The sequence below is a fragment of the Poromitra crassiceps genome, assembly GCF_964638095.1.
Source record: "Poromitra crassiceps genome assembly, chromosome: 2".
NCBI lineage: Eukaryota > Metazoa > Chordata > Actinopteri > Beryciformes > Melamphaidae > Poromitra > Poromitra crassiceps.
The window spans coordinates 13,544,468-13,569,112 of record NC_139624.1 but is presented as its reverse complement, the minus strand read 5'-3'; the positions used below and the strand labels follow the sequence as shown (position 1 = coordinate 13,569,112).

The following is a 24,645-nucleotide window of genomic DNA, read 5'->3' as shown; positions in this document are numbered from 1 at the left end:
GGGTCGTGAAGCAGTCAGACATTTTGAGGCAGAGCAGAGCAGGTACACAGACGGAGGCAGGGTGAGTATTATTACAACATTATTATTATTTGAATGTAACAGTCTCTGAGTCTGTTTTCTACTGAACTATGTGTATGCATTCACATGGTACAAACTCAGCCCGGGTCTTACAAAGGAAATTAGATCGTTATCTTTTAATTCTGAGATGACGATCTGATCGAAGAAGGCCTAAATGACGCAGTTTTATTTCTGAGTTGGTTTGACACACTGCACGGCCATCTTTCTGTCAGATATTATAAAGACAACAGTGTGTGCAGATTGCAATTTAATCTGGTCCAAACCTGACCAGCTGTTCTGTCTGCAACTTGTTTCTGACTTGACTTTACTGAGCTGTCTGAGTTAAACAGGGTTCCCCAGGTCCTTGAAATCCTTGAAAGTTTGTAATGAATAAGTTGTAAGAATCAAGGCCTTGAAAGTTTTTGAAAATCTTAACTTAACGTTTTTAACTTAACATTGTAATTAGATTGAACACGACACAGTTGAGAAGTGTTCACACATTCAAGCCTCTCTCTTTTTAACTCATTGAGTGCCAGCCACTTTTGACGCAATTGACGACAATCGTCGTCTTTGGCACTCTACGTTAGTATTCGAATTGACGACAACTGTCGTCATTGGCACTCAATGAGTTAATAGTTGTATGTGAGCTTCTGTAAAGCTGCTAGTTCTCATTCTCAGTGTTGTAACAGTAATTAATCTTGATCCGTGTCTCAAACTGCCATGTTGGATCCTTGAATTTGACGTTGAATAAGGTGTGGGAACCATGGTTAAAGCGCCTGACAGCCTGGCTAATGCCTCAAATAGCAGCTCTCACAGAGTAGAGTCACAACATGCTTCACAAGCATCAAATATTTACAATAAGCCCATCAAAGAGTAAGAAACAACAAAACAAAGGACATCAACACAGAGTTACAGACACAAGAGGCTAGAGACAAGACCAGTGTGAACAGATGAGTCTTTTTTAAAGTGTCAACAGAGAGCACAGATTTTCAGTCCAGTGAAGAGCGTTCCACAGTTTAGGAGCCCTAGGGCCCTATCTTTGCAAAAGTGGTAATTGAGCATTTGCGCTCGTTTAACGCAGGCGCAATGCAAATTGTACAAGCACATGCCTATTATAATTGTACTGGACATAGGCGCCGCGTACCACATGCCAAAGCAGGCGTTTCATCGCTAAAATGTGGGGATAGATGGCATTATCCTATTGTCAGCAGCGTGCAATTACTTTGCGCTAATAGCTTTTAAAAGCACCTCCATCAAATTCTGCTGCTAAAAGTTTGATATTCAGTGAGGCAATCAACTACAACTCACTGAGAAATTTTATCACATCACAAAGAAGGAAATTAATTGAGAAACTTGTTGGACAATTGACATTAGCCTACTTGCAATAGTAGGCTATTCACCTTCACCTATCCCATAACCTGGAGGGTCGTTGGTACCACAGACAATCTGTCACTAAGCTCTCTCCATCTCTCTGTCCTCGGCAGAGTGAGTCCACTCTATTACGCATGGAGAGACTTACAGCATATTGCATGCCTCGCGCAAACAGCCATTGCGAGACGGGAATCGGATTGGTCTGATTGATATAACGCCCTGGCATTGCCTGGCCACACCTGTGAATAATTGTGGTACTTAAGACTGCCCAAATCCCATTTGCTCTGGCATTTTGGGGGCGCAGATGATTTGGCACGGCTCTAATTTGCGCCTGCGGCACGTGCCCTGAACGTTTCTGCCGAGAATTGCATCCCCACCATATTTCGGGGCTGTTTTAACTTAGAAAACAGGGAGGTCACGTCTACCCAGACAATTATATCACTTTTAAACAGTTACATTTCTGTATAAATCATTACAATATGCTCCCAGTAGGTGGCACTATATGCGGAGTCTGTGTGGGTGGGGGTGGTGTCTTTGTGTGTGTGGTGTGTGTGTGTGTGTGTGTGGGGGGGGGGGGTGGCGTGGGATCGACATCACGAAACACAAAACACAAAACTTGATTTATCGTGACTGACAGACACCGCCAGGCTGCAGATCTGACTGGTCCGTCCCACTGAGCTATATAAATAGGTCCGTCCTCACTGTTCCATTTGGAGCTGTTCTGTCTCGGGCACAGGGCTGCTTTATGGGGGCTGAAGGCGGGGCTTGGTTTGGGGCGGGGAGTATGGCCCGTAGCCCAGCCAATCATCACTGTAATTCCTCACCTCATGAAAACGCATTATAGGTAACAAAGACAGAGTCAAGGATAAAACGATACAAATACATACACATATGTGGATAGGGCCAACAATCATCTGGCTAAGAGAGAGAGAGTGAGAGAGAGGAGAGAGAGAGAGAGAGAGGGGGGGGGGAGGGGCACACACACACACACACACACACACACACACACACACAGACAGAGACAGAGGAGGGGGAGAGAGACAGAGGAGCGAGACAGAGAGAGAGAGACAGAGAGAGAGGCACACACACACACACACACACAGACAGAGACTGAGAGGGGGAGAGACAGAGAGCAGAGAGCGAGACAGAGAGAGACACACACACACACCACACACACACACACACACACACACACACACACACACACAGACAGAGACAGAGAGAGAGGAGGGGGAAGAGAGAGACAGAGAGAGAGAGAGACAGAGGGAGAGGCACACACACACACACACACACACACACACACACACAGACAGAGAGGGGGAGAGAGACAGAGAGAGAGATACCACACAACACACACACACACACACACAGAGACAGAGAGAGAGAGGGGGAGAGAGAGACAGAGAGAGAGAGAGGTGGATAAGGAAACTCACAGGTGTCCTCTCTGGTGTGAGCATGTGTCAGCTTGTTGGTGCCCTCAGCTCCATGATCAGCTGCCTGCTCCTCATCACATCCGGCCAGCAGATCTCCAGCCTCCTCGAGGGGTCTTGATCTGGCTCCCCTGGTGGTACATACACAGATGAATACGCATAATAAACACATGGGTACACACACACACACACACACACACACACACACACACACACACACACACACACACACACACACACAAAACACACACACACACACACATCCACACATTTTTTTAAGTGTTTACACGACTTTAACACTACATACATTCAAACCCCTTCAGCTACTTCTGCTCTCACTCACAATAGTGTGATACTCCCACGCGCTACATCCTGCCGGTGAAACCCCTCGCTGTCAGGTGAAAGAAAAGAAGCGGCTGGCGACTGCACATGTATCGGAGGATGCATTTGAGAGTCTACGCCAGTGGGCAAGCCCATCTCCTTCCCTCTGATGATGCGGACGTGAATTGAGAAGCTGTAGTTCCTCAAATGGTCACTAGGCGTCAGGGGCAGTAGGCATTCCCCCATGTTAAAATGCCTGACTTTGTAACATGATTAAACGTCTTTCCAGTTAGGGGCGAAACACGGTTTTGGTCTATATAGCTATATCACCTTTTCATAACAACTCTAGGGGGGTAAATCTTTATATAACTCGCCCGTTTGGAGTAAAATAGATGATAGAAAAGGGCAGATTGACACCGCGGCCCCTAGTGGTCCGCGAGTAGATTTATCTTGTTGTCCTTTTTTTAGACCTCCCACTATCCAATCAGAGAAATGTTTACATTTTCTGGGAAACGGAAGGTCCGATCACAATGCGTACTAAGGACTATATGTATTTTTTCACCCCGAATCCAATGCAGCCACCTGTGAGTCTCTATGACTTACGATTGCATAGATACATCCACTCTGCCTGCAGGGCTACAGGAGAGAGACAGAGTAGGCTACAGTGGGGGTTAGGAGTTCCAAGTTACTGACCAAACACACTATTTCAGTGATTGCTGTCAGAATATAGAGCCAGTTAACACTTATTTTAATTCCTAAAGAAAGGGACTCGTTAGAGATAAGTCAGTTTAGACCTATCCGTCTACTTAACACATTGACTGCCAGCCGTTTTTTTCTTGCTGTAGGTAGCTTCTGCCAAGCCGTTTTTTGAGGATTGTGGCTCATTTTACAAGAGCCGAGGATTCTTTTCTGCTTGGAGTTTGTGAACATACAATATCTCAAAAGTACTAATAGAATGTGTACTTTCTCTGTCTAAAAGAGTTAGTTTGTAGTGTTAGTAGTTATGTAGATATTAGCCGTTGAGTACAGCATGGTTTCAGGGTCTGAGGCAGAAAGCTGAGATAATCGCAGTTTTGTGAAATTCAATCAAACAGGCAGAAAAGTCACTTTAACCATTTATTTTTGGCATCAGTGAGACATCAGACATCTGAACAATAGTTGTTTTCAATAATGGAGGAATAATACCATAATAAAATAAATAAATGTCAAAATAAATACAAAACAAGAGCAGACCACAGGTCACTCAGCTTTTTTTTTTTTTACATGTTTTTTTTTTTTTTTATAGGTTTTTTCGGTTCGTGATCAAACCGGTTTGGGCTCGTACACTGAATCCAGAACTGTTCCAAAATGTAATGGGTACTTCCTTGGCCCATGTTACACCCATCCACAAAGTTACATGAAAATCGGCAGGTGCTTTTTATGTATTCCTCCTAGCTAGCAAACAATCAAACAAAGAGCATCAAAAACAGGCAGTTTTTTTTTTTTTTTTTATGACCCATGCCTACTTGTGCCACCGAGCACGGTTCCTCTCTGAGTGGTACACCTCATAGCAGCCAGCCCTGTGTAATGGGACATTACACATGACACAACATCAAAAACAGGCAGTTTTTATTTTATTTTTATGACCCATGCCTACTTGTGCCACCGAGCACGGTTCCTCTCTGAGTGGTACACCTCATAGCAGCCAGCCCTGTGTAATGGGACATTACACATGACACAACATCAAAAACAGGCATTTTTTTTTTTTTTTTTATGACCCATGCCTACTTGTGCCACCGAGCACGGTTCCTCTCGGAGTGGTACACCTCATAGCAGTCAACCCTGTGTAATGGGACATTACACATGACACAACGGTAGCGTGTCTCGCTTCTAACACCTCTCTCTCTACAAACTCTACACCTCCTCGCTGGGAGCTTTTTTTTGCATGTGGGTGGATACTTGGCCATTACATGGCCCGCTAGATCGACATCCAGCCTGCTTGGAGGGTCCAGGTATGGTGCCCGGCCCGGCCTGGTTGCAGGTTGGTCACTGCCCTCCCCCCCAGCCCCCACCCCGCCACCCCCCACCTCCTCCCCCACCTCCTCCTCCTCCACCCCAGCCCCCACCTCCTCCTCCACCACAGGTCTGGTCCATGCACCGACAACACTCAGGATGAAATCCAGCAATGTTTTACACTTTCTCTGGCGTTTAGCTGGGTGTTTAGCTTTGTACAAAACAAAGGCGTTATAAAAAGACATCTGAAACAAGTACATGACAAACTTGAATGGCCACCTGGATGTCTTCCTGGCAAAGGGATAGTAGGCAATGTTCTGGTCCAATCTGTCTACCCCATTCATGTACTTGTTGTAGTCCACAACGCACTTGGGTTTTGCGTGTGGGACCCTCTCTCTGCTGCCTTTCTGCCTCACCTGCACCGTCTCCATCGTGTCGTCGTGCATAGTGGAAACCATTTTCACGATTCGCTTGTCGCGCCAGGCCAGAACCATGGTGCCACCATTGTGGCGCATGACCGTTTCCCCCATCTTCACTGTGTGGTTGGTAACCTTCGTAGCAGGTGGCTCGCCCCTGTTCTTCCTCAGAGTGCCACAGACATGTGTCTGACACTCCAGCAGCTGTGCACACATTCCAACAGAGTTGTAGTAGTTATCCATGTATAAATGGTACCCCTGCCCTGCCAAGTCCCCGAGGAGGAACTCCACCGTCTCGCCTAGGGAGGACCGCTCACCACAGTAGGGCTTCATGCTGTAGCAGTAACCTGTCTGGGAGTCACAGAGGATGTATGATTTTATCCCATACTTTATGGGTTTCTGTGGGTTGTACACCTTGAAGGCCAACCGCCCACGCCACAGGAGCATCCCCTCATCAATACTGATGTCTTGACCTGGTGTGAACATGGCTCTGAACTTTCCTAACAGGTCATTCAATACTGGCCGGACCTTGTACAACCTGTCTGCACCATCAACATCAAAATTGTTAGAGAAATGGAGGAATCTGGTTAGCAGTTGAAAGCGGTTGCGAGACATGGTTTTGTTGAAGTGGGGGGTAGCATACAGTTCATTTGTGGTCCAGTACATGGACAGTTCAGGCTTCTTCACGATCCCAGTGAGGAAGTATAGTCCCAAGAAGCTCTTGATTTCTGCCACATCAGTGTCCTTCCACCTCCCAAGCCTTGAATGTGGCAGAGCCTCGCTCACCTGACTGATGCACTGATGTGCATACAGATTAGTTTGTGCTACAATAGCCTGGAGCAGCTCATTGTCCAGGAAGAGCTGGAAAAAGTCCACTGGTTGAGCAGGAGCACCACCAGTATGAGGACCCGGTTCTGCTGTGAATGGGATGTGGGTTGGCTCCCAGTCAACATCACTCCACTCAGGAGGACCTGCAGGCTGAGGATGTTTCCCACTTCCAGCTCCATCTGCAAATTATAGAAATACATAATTACCATAAACTAGTGTTTTTTATATGTGTGGTACTGAATTCTGGCTGGAACCTGTGATGTGAAAATAAACCTGATTCTGAACTGTGATCTTACCCATTTTCCTGGCACCAGAGGCTGTAGCACCAGATGCTGTAGGCCTACCGCTACAGCCGGCAACGGGCTCCTCTTCAGAGTCTGAAATTCAGTAAAATGAATTGACTGACTGCTGGCTTTTGTACAGTCATAGTAATTACATTTACACAAGTTACACAAGTCATCTCAAACATCGTCTTACCACTGCTCTGTGGAGCTTCGCTCCTGGATGGCTCCCATTCGTCCTCAGAATCCGCGTCTGGAGAAGACGTGAGCTCACTCGACTCAGACTCAGTCAGCCCAGCAGCAGCAGCCGCTACATGCATGGGCTCACCCCGTTCTTCATCCGAGACCTCGGAATCGGTCTCCGGCACAAGCTCGTTTCGGACGGAAAAGAAATCCAGCAGTGATCTCTGATCCGCCGATCGCTTGCGTGCAGCCGCCGAAGACCGCTTGCGTTTGGCCGGCATGGCACAAACACGCCACCCGCTCCCAACTAAACTGAAAACTGAAAATACTAACTAAACTAAACTGAAATAAAACAACTACTGCTACGACTAGATCAAACTGAACTGAAATAAGGCTAATCTACCGGCTACCAACTCGATCAAACTGAACTAGAATAAACGCTAAATACTAAAATGAACTGACGCTAAGGCTAAGCTAACTACAATGAACTGTAACTACGCGCTAACTATCTATCTAAACAAAGTCTACTATAAAGACTATACTAAACACTACTACTGTACTAACAACTAACAAACTAAATCAACTACGCTAACCAACTCGCTCTAAATCTGACTCTAAATTGCTAAATTGCTGAAATTCTCTATCTATAAATCGCTATGTAATGCTAAGTGTCGCTCTGTCTCAAACTTACCTACTACCCACGCTGATCAAAGGCGCCCGCCTTCCTTATATAGAAATCTTTGTTAGAGTACTTCCGGGGCAGCGGGAGAGGTCGGATCCACATTCACCTATTGCCCAAGGGCCTCACCTAGTGGAAACCAATGAAAAAACAGTTTGACGTATCTATACGTCCTTGGCAGTGAAGCGCTGGATTCTTTTTGACGTATACATACGTCGTTGGCAGTCAACGTGTTAATGTTGAAGGGAAGGTTTTCTTTAGTGTTGTGGCACAGAGGCTGTCTAGTTATCTAGAAAAGAATAGGCTAATAGATACTTCGGTGCAAAAGGCTGGAATTCCCGGCTTCTCCGGGTGCTTAGAGCACACCAGCATGATCTGGCACCAAATCCAGTCAGCTAGGCGTGAGAAGAGAGACCTGCATGTAGTATTCTTGGACCTGGCTAATGCTTTCGGGTCAGTGCCGCATAGTCTGTTATGGGAGGCCTTTGATTTCTTTAGAGTGCCAGGTAGTAAAGAGCTTAGTTAAAGCCTACTTCTTAGATATTCAACTCTGCTTTACCACAGCAGAGTGCACTACAGCTTGGCAGCAGCTGGAGATAGGCATTATGGCAGGGTGTACAATTTCCCCATTAGCTTTTACCATGGCAATGGAGATCATTATTAATGCTTCAAAATGCGTAGTGGGTGGAGAAAGGCTGCAGGGAGGGCTGCGGCTCCCTCCAATTAGGGCATACATGGATGACATGACGACTATGACGTCAACCGCTCCATGTACTAGCAGATTGTTGGATTAGTTAAATAGTAATCTGCAGTGGGCTAGAATGAAAGTGAAGCCAAGTAAGTCCAGGAGTATTTCAATCATTAAAGGGAGGGTAGTAGGTAAGAAGTTTGTTATAAATGATGAGGTGGTGCCTACAGTGTTAGAGAAACCAGTCAAGAGTTTGGGAAGATGGTATGATGCAAGTTTCAGTGATAAGGGACAGTTTGAGGAGGTGAGGCAGGAAATGATTCAAGGTATTTCAAGTATAGACAAGTCAGGGCTCCCAGGAAAGTTAAAGTTGTGGGGCCCTATCGTTGCATCGGCGCAGTTTCTAGGCCGAGCGGCAGGCGCAGATCAAAGCAGTGGGCGTGGACAGGCGCACTTGATATCGTTGTGCTGGTGCTAGATGCAGCCCAAAGCATTACAACCACGCCTTTTAGGCGTAAAATTATGCACTGTCATGCTCATTGGATAAGTGCAATAAACGAATGGCACGCTTGCCTTTTTAGCTCCAATTCCACTGGTCCCGCAAAACCAGAGGAAACCCAAGCCTCTGATCCCCCCCCCCCCACCTCCCTTCATCCCGTCTGTCTCCATATATCGGCTATTATTCCATATTATGATGCTTCTCAAACCAATCTAACTGCAGTTTAAATACTGCAAGCATGTAAATACGCTACACTATAGCAATATCAAAGTGAAAATAATGTTCTATGCATCAGCTAGAAAAATATAGCCTATTAGATTGGTGAAAGTTTGTCCAGAAAGATATAATTTTCTCTCGCCTGCTGCAGGAAGGATGATGCACATAAATATAGCCTACATTATGTCAAGTCATTGCATAAATGTGTTTTTATTGTAAAACTAAATGTGAAATAGGGCCAAGTTATTGGAGGGACATCACAGTATAGCAGATGCCATTAGAAGCGCGTTCCGAAGCGCGTTCCGCTGTTACTTCTCTAAATCACGTTAACTCGACAAGGGGTATATATAGGCCCAGGAGGACATATATGTTTCACATAGGGTGGTGTTTTCATTTCGATGTTTTATTTGGTCCAATATTGAAATGTTGACAATGGCAGGCTGTGTTACCATTACACATTAATTTAGAACTACCTTTTATATCTATTTTGGCTCATTTGGTTGCTATTTAGTAGCGAAATGGAGAAACACAATGCATGCTGGGAACTCAGAGAGAGAGAGAGAGAAGGGTGACAGAGAAGAGGCAGTGAAGGCACAGAATAGGCCTGCTTTTCAAAAGCGCAAAGCGCTAAATGTACGCCAGGTCCCAAGATATCACTAGGCTGGTATTTAGCGCCGACACGCCCACTTTGGGACTGCGCCACGCCCATTCGGCCTAAAGCGCATTTGGCAGCCTAAAGCCTATTGCTATCTTGCCGAAACAGGCGCAAGGCACGTTTTTTTGCGGTTAAGGCCCGTAATAGCGCCGATGGCCTGTGGGAGAATAGAGCCCGTGGTGTTTGCAGTTTGGATTGTTGCCTCGGTTGATGTGGCCACTGACAGTGTATGAGGTTCCCCTTTCAAAGGTAGAAAAGCTAGAAAGGATGATTAACTCATTCATTAGAAAATGGCTCGGAGTCCCACGCTGCCTAAGCAGTGTAGCCTTATATGGGAAAGGCATATTGGAATTGCCATTATCTAGCCTGACAGAGGAGTTTAAGTGTGCTAAGGTTAGACTGGAAATTACTCTGACTCAGTCAAAGGATCCAGTGGTTAGGAGTGTAGCGCCCACAGTTAAAACAGGGAGGAAGTGGAACCCAAAGGAGGCAGTACAGCAAGCAAAGTCAGCTCTTAGACACAGGGATATCATAGGTCAGGTGCAGCATGGGCGTGGAGGCTTAGGGTTGTGCATAGGGAAACCTGTGTGGAACAAGGCATCAGTAATAGAAAAGAGGAAGATGGTAGTTGAAGAAGTACATAGGCAAGAGGAGGCAGTAAGATGTACTAAGGCAGTGTCGCAGGCAAAGCAAGGACAGTGGGTGAACTGGGAGAGTGTAGAGAAGAGAAAGTTGAAGTGGAGAGAGTTGTGGAGCATGGAGGCCAGCAGAATTAGATTTATTCTAGGGGCTACTTATGATGTGCTGCCATCTCCCCAGAACTTAAATCAGTGGTTGGGCGAGGATGGTGCCTGCCCGTTGTGTTCTAGTGTATGTACACTGAGGCATATACTGTCAGGGTGTAAGGTCAGTCTCTCACAGGGGCGATACACCTGGCGTCACAACCAGGTGTTGAAATGTTTGGCAGCTGCAGTTGAGGAAAAGCGGCTAGAAGTAAATTCTCTAGTTGCTAGCAAAGAGACTAGACAGATCAAATTTGTACGTGAGGGAGAAAAGATTAGACCAATTAAGGTCAGGCACAAGTTAGGGCAGCTAAGTGTAGGTGGAGCCTGGGAAATGAGGGTTGACTTGAATGAACAGCTAGTCATCCCAGCATATATAGTTAGCACCCGGCTACGTCCGGACTTGTTACTGTGGTCTGAGGTAGAGAAGAGAGTTTATTTTATCGAACTCACAGTCCCGTGGGAAGATCGAGTTGAGGAGGCTTATGAGCGCAAGAAAGCTAGGTATGCTGAAATGGCAGCAGAGGCAGAGCAGCGAGGTTGGAGGGCTCGAGTGCGGCCTGTAGAAGTGGGCTGCCGTGGTTTTGTGGCAAAGTCCGTTATTGCCTTACTAACTGAGTTGGGCATTCGGGGACGGAGCCTGAAACTTGCGGTTAGCAACATGTCTCAGGCAGCAGAACGAGCAAGTGAATGGCTGTGGATAAGGAGGAAACATGCTAGCTGGGGAGCTCGCTAAGGTCGGATTGATTGTTTGTTGTTGGTCATGATTAACGGTCCGCATCAACAGGGCTGAATCATTGACAGTGGTGGTGTAGTTAGGGATTGTTTGTTGTTGGTCATGATTGACGGTCCGCATCAACAGGGCTGAATCATTGACAGTGGTGGTGTAGTCAGGAATGTCATACCGAACCGACCTGGATAGCTAGGCTTAGATAGTGAGGTAATATGCAGTTGTGCGGTGGTAGCATGGAGGGGGGTGTTTCCAGGACGCTGGATTACACCGTTAAGCCTTCTTGAGGTGTCGTGGGCCTAACTTAACGAAACGTCGGTGAAGGAAGGTGCCCACTTGAAAACCCCAATGACATGCTTCATACTGCTGTTGGCTAGGGTAGGTAACTGGTGATTTGTGTCTTGTTTATTAGTTTGTTAGCCTGTTAGCTTGTTTTATTCTGGATTGGGCTTCTAAATGTGTTTTTCCTCGGATTTTGGCACAAGGGATAGTAACATCTTGTCCTGTGTATTAATTAATTTGAACACAAAAACTGAATGCTACTTTAATATGGCAACAGATAGCTATTTGACTTTGGCAACATTGTGCATTTATTGAACTTGCAAAAACTTTCTTTGAACTTTGAATAGGCTATATTTGAACTGAAAAGGAAAAATAAATGTAAAACAAAAAAAGGTCAACTAACTAAAATAAATTATATATATATATATATTTTTATATCAGTTATCTTGTTTTCATAATTGTGGGAAGCCAGACATTTGATTAATTTTACAGGCTTAATGCTATTTGTCATTTAATTAGCCTGTAATTTGTAATTTACAGTTGAAGTATTAGGCCTATTGTTTTTGGGGATGTTTGGGGAGTTAGGTGGTCCCCGAGTTTTTCTTTATTGGTTAAGAGTCACACGCTTGCCTTTTAAGCTCCAATTCCTGGACAAATCCGGTAAAACCAGACAAAGCCAAGCGCTCTGCCCCCCCCCCCCTCCCTTCATCCAGTCTGTCTGTATATAGGCTATTATTCCATATTATTATGCTTCTCAAACCAATCTAACTGCAGTTTAAATACTGCAAGCATGTAAATACCCTACACTATAGCAAGATCAAAGTGAAAAGAATGTTCTAAATGCATCAGCTAGAAAAATATAGCCTATTAGATTGGTGAAAGTTTGTCCCGAAAGATATCATTTTCTCTCGCCTGCTGCAGGAAGGATGATGCACATAAATATACCCTACATTATGTAAAGTCATTGCATAAATGTGTTTTTATTGTAAAACTAAATGTGAAGTAGGGCCAAGTTATTGGAGCGGACATCACAGTATAGCAGATGACAGTAGAAGCGCGTTCCACTGTCACTTATCTAAATCACATTAAATCGACAAGAGATATATATAGGCCCAGGAGGACATATATGTTTCACATAGGGTGGTGTTTTCATTTCGATGTTTTATTTGGTCCAATATTGAAATGTTCTACAATTGCAGGTTGTGTTACCATTACACATTATTTAGATCCTCCCTTAATATAGGTTTTCGGCTCATTTGGTTGCTATTTAGTAGCGAAATGGAGTACCACAATGCATGCTGGGATGCCAGGCAGTGATCTTACAACTTATTTTTCCTATGAGAAGTGTGTTGTGTCTGTCGGAGCGAGGGAGTCAGAGAGAGAGAGTTGTATTGTGCCTGTCAGACTGAGGAGAGAGGGAGAGAGTGACACAGAGAAGGGTGACAGAGGGGAGCCAGAGGGGAGCGCTCCACGCAACCAGCGCACTGAATAGGCCTGGTTTTCAAAAGCGCAAAGCGCTAAATTTAAGCCAGGTGGGAAGATATCATTAGGCCGATATTTAACGCCGAAACGCCCATTCTCGCCCATTCAGGGAGTGCGCCATGCCCATTCGGCCTAAAGCGCATTTACCAGCCTAAAGCCATGTTGATATCTTCCCGAGGCAGGCGCAAGGCACGTTTTTTAGCGCCGAAGGCCCGTTTTAGTGCCGAAGGCCTGTGGGAGAATAGGGGCCATGTTGTCCTAGATGACATCACTCCTCCGCTGAATGTGCACGTTGGCTTGTAGGATATGTGACCCTAAGTCACTGTGGGGTTCGAGGGGATGTGGGCGCACCGTACTCATTTTGACAATCATCAGCAATGTCACAATACCTCGTATGACAATATCAGCGGGACAAAAATTGAAACAGAGAACAAATAAACATTGCCCACTTGCTCCTTTTTATAATATAATTTAGATAGAAGATACTGAGTAAAATACAGTTGTCATTTTGATAACTTGTTTAAATTACATCCTCATAAAAAATGCCAAAATCAATTTAATGTTGTGCTTTACCTCATTTTGTATGATTGAGTAGGTGAGATTTTCAATTTTGTCTGAATCTTTTTCAGGTCAGGTGATTATCCAACTGGCCCTGTGCTTGTTTGTTCACCTCCAAGCCATTCTCTCCTCTTCCTCAGGTGACTTGGTGAGTTTTTCCCATTGCATGCTGGTCAATGTTGTTCAATCACAGCTTTGTATTGAAAACTTCTAATAGTGGCTTTCCAGTAAGTCACTACATTGTTGCATCTTGCATGTTGGTGAAATTAATTGCTGTGTGCCGTTGGCATGGGTTGGGTAATGCACAAATCAATTACAATGTCCAGACATCTACTTTTGCTTTTTGTACATTTAAAAATAATTAATCAGTGTAAATTCCGTCATCAGAGGGTATGCACGCCACGCAGGCTCTCTGCAGACAACCTCATAGGCTACTTTTGTGACGGCGCGGACATATCCAGTGGAGGCTGTGCATTTTCTTCTCTCTGATTTCTCCGCGCCACGTCGCGCCTCCCCTGAAGTTGGCTGGCGCCCCCCAGTGGAGGCGCTCCTCACACTTTGAAAAGTGCTGTGTTAGAGGAATATGTGGATAGAAATCAGTAGATAATTACATGTGAATAATCAGAACACAAAATGAAGAATAACTTCAGTCACCAAGTGCTGCTAATGTGGAGGAATCTGTCATCGTCACATTAGTGCAGCGACACATCTGACAGAGCAGTGATCAAGTCCCAATTTAATATGTGAAATCAAACTAAATATCCAGGACTTTTCAATGCAATATGCTTTGAATAGGATCACAACCTGGTAAGAGCATCATGAGTCTGATTTCTATCATCAGTTTCAACTTCAATCAATTTAATCATTCCATAGGAATTCTGAAAACAGAATTTAAATTCAGTCGTCCGCTGGAACAAATCTCATCACTTTCAATCTAAGTCATTTACACAAACACAAGATCTCAAGTCAAGACTTTAGAAACCTTTTCAAGTCATCAAAGTACGAGTCAGACTCAAGTCTTCAGAAGTGCTATTCTATGTGATGCTGTGATAGGTCTTCAGAACAGGAGTGCTATTCTATGTGATGCTGTGATAGGTCTTCAGAACAGGAGTCCTATTCTATGTGATGCTGTGATTGGTCTTCAGAACAGAAGTGCTATTCTATATGATGCTGTGATTGGTCTTCAGAACAGAAGTGCTATTTTATATGATGCTGTGATTGGTCTTCAGAACAGAAGTGCTATTCTATGTGATGCTGTGATTGGTGAGTGACTGAGGGTTGTCTCTGCAGACTCTCCCCTTCAGAGGGCAGCTGGTGAATGGGCTGAGCGCATCAAAGGACAGTCCAGTCTGTATCCACACAGGTACCACACACCTTCACATCCACCCCCCCTTCCTGTTTCTTCCCCATTTTCTCCCCAGTTGTACTTGGCCAATTCCCCCTGCTGTCCCGGTCATTGCTCCACCCCCTCTGCTTGATTTGATTTGATTTGATAATATGCAATTATACATATCTTATCTTATCATTTTATCCAATGGTGCCTCAAGACCAGCAGATTATGTAACAACAACACCACACGGCCGTCTTTTCTCCGTTTAGTTTACTATCACAAAAGTAAGCAAATAACATTCTCATGGGTAAATATCTACCATTCCACTGACAGATATGTTAAAATTCACCAGTCCTTAATGCTAAATAGTAGCGTTAAATCATTATATTGTATCAAAGCATTTGGCTGATGTTATTGCCATGATCATAGAGGTGGACCGAAGTGCAAATAAGTAATAAAAATAGAGTCCGCACACTGGCAGCTGCTCCCAAATATTTATTTGACCACAAAAAAAGGTGACGTTTCGGGCAAAGCCCTTCCTCATTTAGCTCTTAACATTCAATTGTAGTCCTAGCTGTTTACAATTCTCTCCAGGCGCTGCAGCTGCGTCATGAAGGCAAGTCGATCTGATTGGTTGGCGTTGGCACGCCCAGACGGTGACAGACAGACGGTCCATCCAATCACCTGCCGAGTAGCTTGAAAAAAGTGACCGCCCTCTTCAGCAGGGTAGCTTGGTCAAACCCAGATGGATGTAGGTTGTGAAACAAATGTGAACAGTGAATGTGGCAGCGTCAGGTTAGCCTGCTCTGTGCTGCTTGACACAACTCGAAGTGGGAAGTGAAAATGCACAGGGCGCATTTAGCGGAACAGAGCGGAAGCTTCAGGACCGTGCCGCGAAGCACTGCATCTGGTGGACCCAGGCATTCACTGACTACGCATTCCATCTTCAATCGGTCGATTTCAAACTGCCCCCTCCTCTGCCGTCTGCCGCCTGATATCCCAGCATGCTTTGCAAAGAGATGAGCGTCGGACGGCAGCGACGAAAGGAGGGACCAATTTGAAATCGACCAATTGAAGACGGAAAGACTGGAAGACAGCCAATCAAGCTGCAGCACCAAGCTACCAGCAGGCGACAGCAGGTGACAAACGTCACTGTAGTCTGCACAGGGTGCTAGACAGGCTGCGACCAGCTCCAGTGTCTTCCTCGCAGTCATAATGCAACGTATCCCAGTGGAATCTGCCAGTAGAAGTGCAGACACAAAGCCAGCTGAAAAATAAGTGGGTAGGGTATACGCCGTCGATCTGCATCTACCCTGCAATACCAACCCGATCTCCCAAAAAATTGTAAAATAGCAACGTTTTTGGACCGACGTTGCTATGTTACAATTTCGGCTCCAAAATTGTAAAATGGTAACATATGTTTCTACAGGGGTGGGCGTGGTTTATGGAGATTTTCCGTTTCTAACCCCTCCCCCTATCCTAACCCTAAAATCTCGGAACGTTACCATTTTACAATTGTCTGTGAGACTGTGTTGGCAATACACCACTGCTTGCAATGTAGAACCAGCAAAGTCACTTTCTGCTTCTTCCTCTGTACCAACTGCTCAAGGATGCTATTATACAGCTGGGGTACAAACGTAAATTGCTGCTGTTTATATTTGGAAGCCTAGGTAATGTCCACAGGCTGGCTGTGAAGTGGCCTGCAGAGGGCAGGACAGCCCAAAAAGCTACAGAAAGGCACTGGCAAAATTCTGCTCTATTTCTGCAACCATTTTCACAGTGGTCATTTTGTGTCTCAAAGGCAGGGTAAACACAGGTGTAACCAAAACATTAATGATTGTTTCCAACTTCCATTCCATTTAGGTGTTCCAGTGCCCAGGGGCCCTCATTAATGTTTTGGTTGCACCTGTGTTGATCCTACCTTTGAGACACAAAATGGCTGTTTCCTTTTTCCATAGACTCACTCAGACTAGATACATTTTTCATTGTGAGATTTATCATTATTTGCACATCTATTATTGTTTGTGTCCAAGGAGTATTGTACTTTTCTAAATGTGAACGCAAATAAAGATACCGTATTTCCGCTAATATAGGACGGGGCCTTTATTTACTGAGCCGCAGAGAGCCCCCGTCCTATATTAGAGCAGAGGCCTGTATTAGAGCGAGGCCTTTATTTCTTAAAATTAAACTCTCATGGACATACTCCTTTATTTTCATGACTTTTATTGCAAAATATGTGCCCAATGTCATGTAAAAACAAAACAAATGCCAGACTGGCCAGTTTTCAGCAGTCAATAAGAACAGATTCAGCTTCACAATTACCTCACAGTGAAAATACGCCCTGTGGCAACAAAGCAAATCAGAGAGGCCTCCTCCATGTAAACAGTCAGTTTACAGCATACAGTATAACGACCATAACAATACTATAGATAACATCATGACATTCACAGCACATTCACACATTCATATTCACACACAGAAAACATAACGCAACTCTGAGCTGAGGTAAGTACTCTATGTAAACAGTGTAACAGTGTAAGGCACTGCCAAGGTTAATAACAATCAGATTCAGCTGCAAATATGGTAACATACGGTACCATATCAAAACTTAAATAAAATACCCTGAGGTAGGAATAAACATTACCGTAATACGGTAGCCAGCCAGTTTATAGCGGTTAAAGTGCACACAGTCCAAATGAAAAATAGCCTACCAAAATAGATATACGGTAATACAAAAATATTGCAGCTTACCTTTAAAAAATTAACAGAAAGTGCAATTACAGGTGGTCACTCACTCACTCACTCACTCAGTATCCTCCTCCTCCTCATCTAGTATGTCGGTATCCTCCGCGTCCTCATCATCATCAACATCATCCACAACAACAAGTTCATTGTTGACCAGTTCCTCTTCATCTTCCTCATCCTCGGCTGCCTGTCTGTTCTCCTGCTCCCGCTGACGCAGCTGGGCGAGAGCCTCCCGTCCAGCGGCGCAGGGCTGTCCCTGCTTGAAGCAGTGGATGAGGTTGTCTCCACTCCCGTCAGTTTTCACAGACTGTCCACAAACTTGGAAGGACTTTTTGATCAGATCCTTGTCCAGCTTGTCCCAGGCGGCGATCACCCAGTCCACAAGCAGGCGTCGGGCAGGCGCTTTTAGGTTTCCACCTCCAGCTGTGTACTGCTTATCTGCGTCCCCAGCCATCCACTGGTCGTAGGCATCATGCAGGCTCTGCTTGAAGGGCTGATTCCACATCACATCGGGGGCTTGGATGTACTTTGTGCAGCCTCCCGGGATCACTGCTGTTGTGATGTTGTAGCCACCTCTCAGTTCAGCCTTGGTGGCAACACTGATGTGACAGCGGTATGAATCCCACACCAGAACCCTCGGGGTGAAGTTGAATTTCCCCACAACATTCAGCAGCCAGTGTGTGGTGAGGGTGTCATTCATCCAACCATTCACAGAAGTGGCAACCACAGCACGGGGGACCGTTTGCTGCATTGCCTTCACTTCACGTATCGCCCCCTTGAAGACGATGTATGCCTTGAGTTTGGTACCGTCAGCCTTGGCAGCGAGGACAACGGTAAGATGGCTTTTCTCGTGTCCTGTGGTTTGGAGAGCCACACTCTTTGCACCCCGTGTATCGATGGTGGTGGGGGACACCATATCAAACCAAACCGCAGTCTCATCCATTGCAATAATGTCCTTCTCCAAAATCCCTTTAGAGCTGACAGCCTTGCCAAAGAAATCCACAAACGAAACGAGTTTCTCAGTGAGGAGATCTGGGTCCTTCTGTGCCATGGTGGTGCGACGCCGAAGTGAAAGCTCGTTACGTTTCAGAAATTTGTCGAGCCAGCCCTTGCTAGCAACAAACCCCTTGTCTGCATCACCCACTGAAGAGAAGATCTCCTTCGCTTTGTTTTGTATCATTTTCCTCGAGACTCGGTTGTGTTTGTCCCGCATTGAGTAGACCCACGCTGAAAGTGTAGCTTCTAGCTCTAAGCTAACTTTCTTCCGCCCACCACCAGCTAGCCGTGCTCTTTTCTTGTCAGCAGCTAAACGCAGTTCATTCTTCTGCTTTTTCCAGTATTGGATTCTCTTCGGGTCAATGTCAAAGTGCCTTGCAGCTTGCTGTCCCGAATTTTCCGCTGCATATTGCACAACGCGCTCTTTAAACTTAACGTCAAACTTTCGTCTGGTTTGTTTGGTCGGTTCCATGTTTGTATTTCTCTGGTTTGTCTGCGTTACGTCCGTTTACGTCACACGGTAGATGCGTTGTTATGGGAAATTTACAGTACCGTATTCACCGTAGTTTTTGCTCCTTCGTTTTTTTTTTTTTGACCCGGCCTGTATTGAGGGAGGGGCCTTTATTTGTCCGCACAGGCCGTGCCCCCGTCCTATATTAGAGCAGAGGCCTGTAATTGAATAGGGGCCACTATTAGCGGAAATACGGTATTTGTGTGTGTGTGTGTGTGTGTGTGTGTGTGTGTGTGTGTGTGTGTGTGTGTGTGTGTGTGTGTGCGCTTCTTTCAGACTGACTGAAGTCCAGAAGATGAGTGTGTGTGTGGAGGAAGAGGAGAGCAGAGCAGAGTCTCCAGTACCCAGCTGTCCGACTCTGTCTAAGAAGACTGACTGGTCTAAAGACATCGGCAAAGACTTCAGTAATGAACCTGGACCTTCAGACACAAAGTAAGATGACTGTTATACCAGGGGTGCCACATTATTTTCTATCAAGGGCCAAACATTATTCTGGATGGAGGACCATGGGCCCCCAAAAAAGGTGGATGAAATCCCTTGTGCGGATGCCAAAGAGGGCGTGAGTTTGGAACTTTATAGATCAGTGGTTTTCAAACTGTTTCACGTCAAGCACCCCTAAACTGACACAAATTAGACAACGGACCCCCATTTGATTAAAACATTCTTTTTTTAGAGGTTTCAGTACAGAAAGTGTATGAAACCCATGACCACAGTCGTACATTCTGTCATTGTGTTACTTATGCAATTATAATGAAAATAAAATATTCCCCTTTCTGCTGGGGACCTCCTGAAACCTCCTTGACTTGCCTTGGGCACAAACAGTTTGAAAGCACTACAGTAGCACACATGAGACAGGCCAACCAACACATGACAGAGAACATGAGCACCGTGCTGAAACCATCACATTGAAGCAAACTAATCAAGACCTACAGTGTGATCTTCATCACACTAACAAACACACAATACATTGCAAATTATGCAACATCACATGCATTGTTGTCTGTATTTACTAGAACTAATGATGTGTATAACACATGTCTGTTTCAGAGGTCAGTACCACAGGCAGAGAGCAGAGTCTCCAGTACCCAGCTGTGTGTCTATGAAGAGTGACCGGTCTAAAGACATCGGCAAAGACTTCAGTAATGAACCTGGACCTTCAGACACAAAGTAAGGCTGCTTCCTCACTGGGAACGATTGCTTTCGTTCTGTTCCGTTCCGTTACGCACCCGGGAACGATTGCCCCCATCCCCTCTCCCCTCTGGTCAGCTTTCACATTACAACATTTATTCCGCGCTCGGAAACAAAACAGAGTGCACTTGCGTCATCAACTATGCCTGCAGTGTATCCTTACTCCGTTTGTTGTCTATGAGGTTCCACCACCCCACCATTGGTATTTAGTAGGGTCCAGAACGGTTGCTCAGTCTTTGCCTGTCCAGGTCTGGAAGAGGTGGCGGACGACTCCCAGTGAGACACACGTGTGGATCAGCATGGAGGAGGAGAAAGAAAGGAGCTTCTATAAACCACAGCAAAATGATAGAAACATGTTAACTCAAATGTGTGCACTCAAATGAGAAACATGATATCAATAATGCTACTAAATGTTGACCATGTTTTAAACAAAGCCTATGTGTCGTTTTGTTATGTGGTGGTGGTGATGATATGTGTATTGTAAGCGTAAAATGTGCTACAAACTAACTGATGAACAAAGGGAAAGGCGTTTTGTAAGGGTGTTTTACTGACACGATGTGTGGCGATTTGGTGCAGCCGTCACAATAATTCTAATGATGTGTATAACACATGTCTGTTTCAGAGGTCAGGACCACAGGCAGAGAGCAGAGTCTCCAGTACCCAGCTACCTGTCTATGAAGAGTGACTTGTCTAAAGGTTTTCTTCATCCAAACTTCAGTGATGAACCTGGACCTTCAGACACAAGGTAAGAGGACTGTTATACTGTCAGCCTACCTGAGAAGACTTGAGTAATGATGATGAAGGAACATGTTCTGTAGAATTGGTTCCCTTCGCTGTTACTTAGTTCAGTGGTTCTTAAAGTGGGGTCCCTGAGGCGGTTCCAGGGGTCCCCAGCTAAAAACGGCAATAAGTTATTTTCACTATTCTTCCATTCATAAGTAGCACAATGACACAATGCATGACTATTTTGGTCATGGGTTTCATACACTTTCTGTAATAAAACATCTAAAAGCAACAATTTTATCATATAGGGGTGTGTGGTCTAAGTTGTGTGATGTGTGACTATTTTGGTCATGGGTTTCATATAGGGATGGGAATTTCATGCATTTTCCTTAACCCTTAAGGTCCTTACACATCAAGAGCGATGCGAATATACGGCACGAAATTGCGATGCGAGTTTTGACCCACCTGTCAATCACAGCCACAGATCTGTACACGTCGGAAGCGAATTTCTGAAAAATCGACCGTGGTTCGAAAAAATAAACACCGCAATAACGCTGGGCGAAACTTCGCCGTTGATATGCACGGTTGCATTGACCGATATAGGTTCGGAAAATATTATTGACGTGCTCGGTGTGTAAGGACCTTTAATTGAACACGTTAACAGTCAATTAATCGGTTAATCATTAACGCTGCATACCACAATGAATAAATAAATAAATCAGTGTGGCTTGTGCTTTGGGGGGACGCGACAGCCTGGTTCTCAATGTAGTTCAGTAGCTCACAAAATCCCTCACAGTCCACCATGTTTATCTGCATCATGTCCTTTCCCACCATGAAGCAAATCCTCTGAGTTATTGTCTCTGTTGCATCACTACAGCTTCTTCTAAACAGTCAGATGTGAGTTTAACTTCTGCCTCACGTCGGGTACAACATTGACAATGCAGACTACTGGAGCTGTATTTGAGAACGGCATCGCAATATACTTCATTATTTCTTGAATTACCTTCGACTACTCGCTCGCTCCACTGGAAATAGGAACGTATCAAATCCACCGCGCCAGTTCAGCTCACCCCAAAGTGCTGTGTGTGTGTGTGTGTGTGTGTGTGTGTGTGTGTGTGTGTGTGTGAGAGTGAGAGAGTTATTGGTCCCTATCGTTGCATCGGCGCTGTTTCTAGGCCGAACGCCTGGCACAGCGCAAATCAGTGGGCGTGGACCAGCGCACTTGATATCGTCGTGCTGGCGCTAGACGCAGCCTCAACCATTACAACCACGCCTTTTAAGCGTAAAATTATGCACCGTCATGCTCATTGGATAACTGCAATAAACGAATCCCACGCTTGCCTTTTTAGCTCCAATTCCAGTGATCCCGCAAAACCAGACGAAAGCCCTTCATCCAGTCTGTCTGTCATTATAGGCTATTATTCTGCAGTTTAAATACTGCAAGCATGTAAATACGCTACACTATAGCAAGATCAAAGTGAAAAGAATGTTCTAAATGCATCAGCTAGAAAAATATAGCCTATCCCTATATGATGAGATTAATTTTATATTGGTGAAAGTTTGTCCAGAACGATATCGTTTTCTCTCCCCTGCTGCAGGTAGAATGATGTACATAAATATACCCTACATTATGTAAAGTCATTGCATAAATGTGTTTTTATTGTAAAACTAAATGTGAGGTTGGGCCAAGTTATTGGAGCGGACATCACAGTATAGCACATGACAGTAGAAGGCGTTCCGCAGCGCGTTCCGCTGTCACTTATCTAAATCACGTTAAATCCACACAGGGTATATATAGGCTCAAGAGGACATATATGTTTCACATAGGGTGGTGTTTCATTTCGATGTTTTATTTGGTCCAATATTGAAATGTGTACAATTGCAGGTTGTGTTACCATTACACATTAATTTAGATCTACCTTTTATATCTATTTCGCCTCATTTGGTTGCTATTTAGTAGCGAAATGGAGAAGCAGAATGCATGCTGGGACAGGCCAGACAACTTACAATTTATTTTTCCTATATGGGAAGTGTGTTGTGCCTGTCTAAGCTAGGGAGTCAGAGAGAGAGAGAGAAGGGTGACAGAGAAGAGGAAGAAGAGCACTGGCGCACTGAATAGGCCTGGTTTCAGAGAGAGACAGAGAAGGGTGACAGGGGAGAGGCAGCAGAAGAGCACTGGCGCACTGAATAGGCCTGGTTTTCAAAGGCGCAAAGCGCTAAATTTAAGGCAGGTGCCAAGATATCAGTACGCCGAGATTTAAGGCCGACACGCCCACTTCGGCCCATTCTGGGACTGCGCCACGCCCATTCGGCCTAAAGCGCATTTGGCAGGTAAAGCCATATTGATATCGTCCCAAAACAGGCGCAAGGCACGTTTTTTTGCGGTTAAGGCACGTTTTAGTGCCGAAGGCCTGTGGGAGAATAGGGCCCATTGTCTCTGTTGCATCAATACAGCTTCTTCTAAACCGTTGAGAATTTGAGAACTGCATTGCAATAATATATATAGTTATAATATATAATATAGTTAATTATTTCTTAAATTCTTCTTGACTACTCAGTCGCTCCACTGGAAAAGTGAAGGTATCAAATCCACCGTGCCAGTTCAGCTCACCCCAAAGTGGTGTGTGTGTGTGTGTGTGTGTGTGTGTGTGTGTGTGTGTGTTTGTCCGATCATTCCCATGCTGGACTTAACGCTACATTTGACCTCTTCTTGCCAAACCATTTCTGTTTCCATGGCCCATCACTAACATGTAACCAGATCATACAGTGACATCTCAAAGCAACAATCTTATCAGATGCCGGGTATGTGGTCTAAATTGTGTCCGTTTATGGGTCTTTAACATGAAAAGGTTTGAGAACCACTGGTTTAGTTGACACAGTATGAGATGATTGTATTCCTGAAGCAAAGCTTGTAGTGAGGATATGATGGAAAGTAAAACATAACTGTTCACTGTTCTGCAAAACAGCTATTCAACAAAAATAGATATTCCTCTGGATTATGTTTTCCCAAAACTATATATCTTCTCTCAGCAAAATACTACACTCAAGACACACACATTCATGTGTTCCACATTTAAATTCACAATAAAGATTCTGAATTAATAGAATAGAATATATATATATATATATATATATATATATGGGTGGGCGATATGGCAAAAATATCATATCACGATTTTTTTTTAGGCAGGATCACGATCCACAATCTTATCATGATTCTTTTTCATATTGGTTTTTAAGACTATTTTGCAAGTTACTGAACAGTACAAGTACAACCAAACTAATTCCAGGGTTCGTACGGCCATGAGAAACCTAGAAAACTCATGGAAATTTAAAATACAATTTGTTTTATAAATATTTTCATGTCATTCATTTACGCTGAGTTTCCAATAATTCATGTGCTAAAAAAGAATGTTCACAAGCATGCAAACACTATCTATCTATCTATCTATCTATCTATCTATCTATCTATCTATCTATCTATCTATCTATCTATCTATCCATCCATCTATGTCTTGGTTCACTGTTATTTATACAGTAGGTTTGGGCGAAGGGACGAATATATTGGCTATCTGCGATTGAGTTGCGTGATTGTCATTTGTCAATTTGCTAATTTAATGGAGAGAGAGAGAGACCGACAGACAGAGCGTGGGGACAGAGCAGAGACATGCGGCTCAACACACACACACACACACACACACA

At 44.7% G+C, this 24,645-nt stretch overlaps 1 protein-coding gene across 6 annotated transcripts in view; it reads left to right on the top strand.

Annotated features, from left to right (window-relative positions):
* The window catches only part of LOC310797437 (NACHT, LRR and PYD domains-containing protein 3-like), a 132,829-nt gene continuing 108,184 nt past the window's right edge, over positions 1 to 24,645 (top strand). For 3 of the 6 annotated variants that reach the window (XR_014553728.1, XM_083659814.1, XM_083659811.1), the window contains exons 1-6: positions 1 to 61; positions 13,522 to 13,598; positions 14,741 to 14,813; positions 19,309 to 19,464; positions 20,080 to 20,199; positions 20,843 to 20,965. Coding sequence is in view for 5 of the 6 variants with exons in the window: in XM_083659814.1 (XP_083515940.1) it covers positions 19,328 to 19,464; positions 20,080 to 20,199; positions 20,843 to 20,965 (380 nt within the window). In the remaining variant the exon portion in view is untranslated. Of the gene's footprint in view, positions 62 to 13,521; positions 13,599 to 14,740; positions 14,814 to 15,380; positions 15,532 to 19,308; positions 19,465 to 20,079; positions 20,200 to 20,842; positions 20,966 to 24,645 lie in introns of those variants that run through there. The other 3 variants (XM_083659812.1, XM_083659815.1, XM_083659813.1) reach the window with 3 other exon arrangements.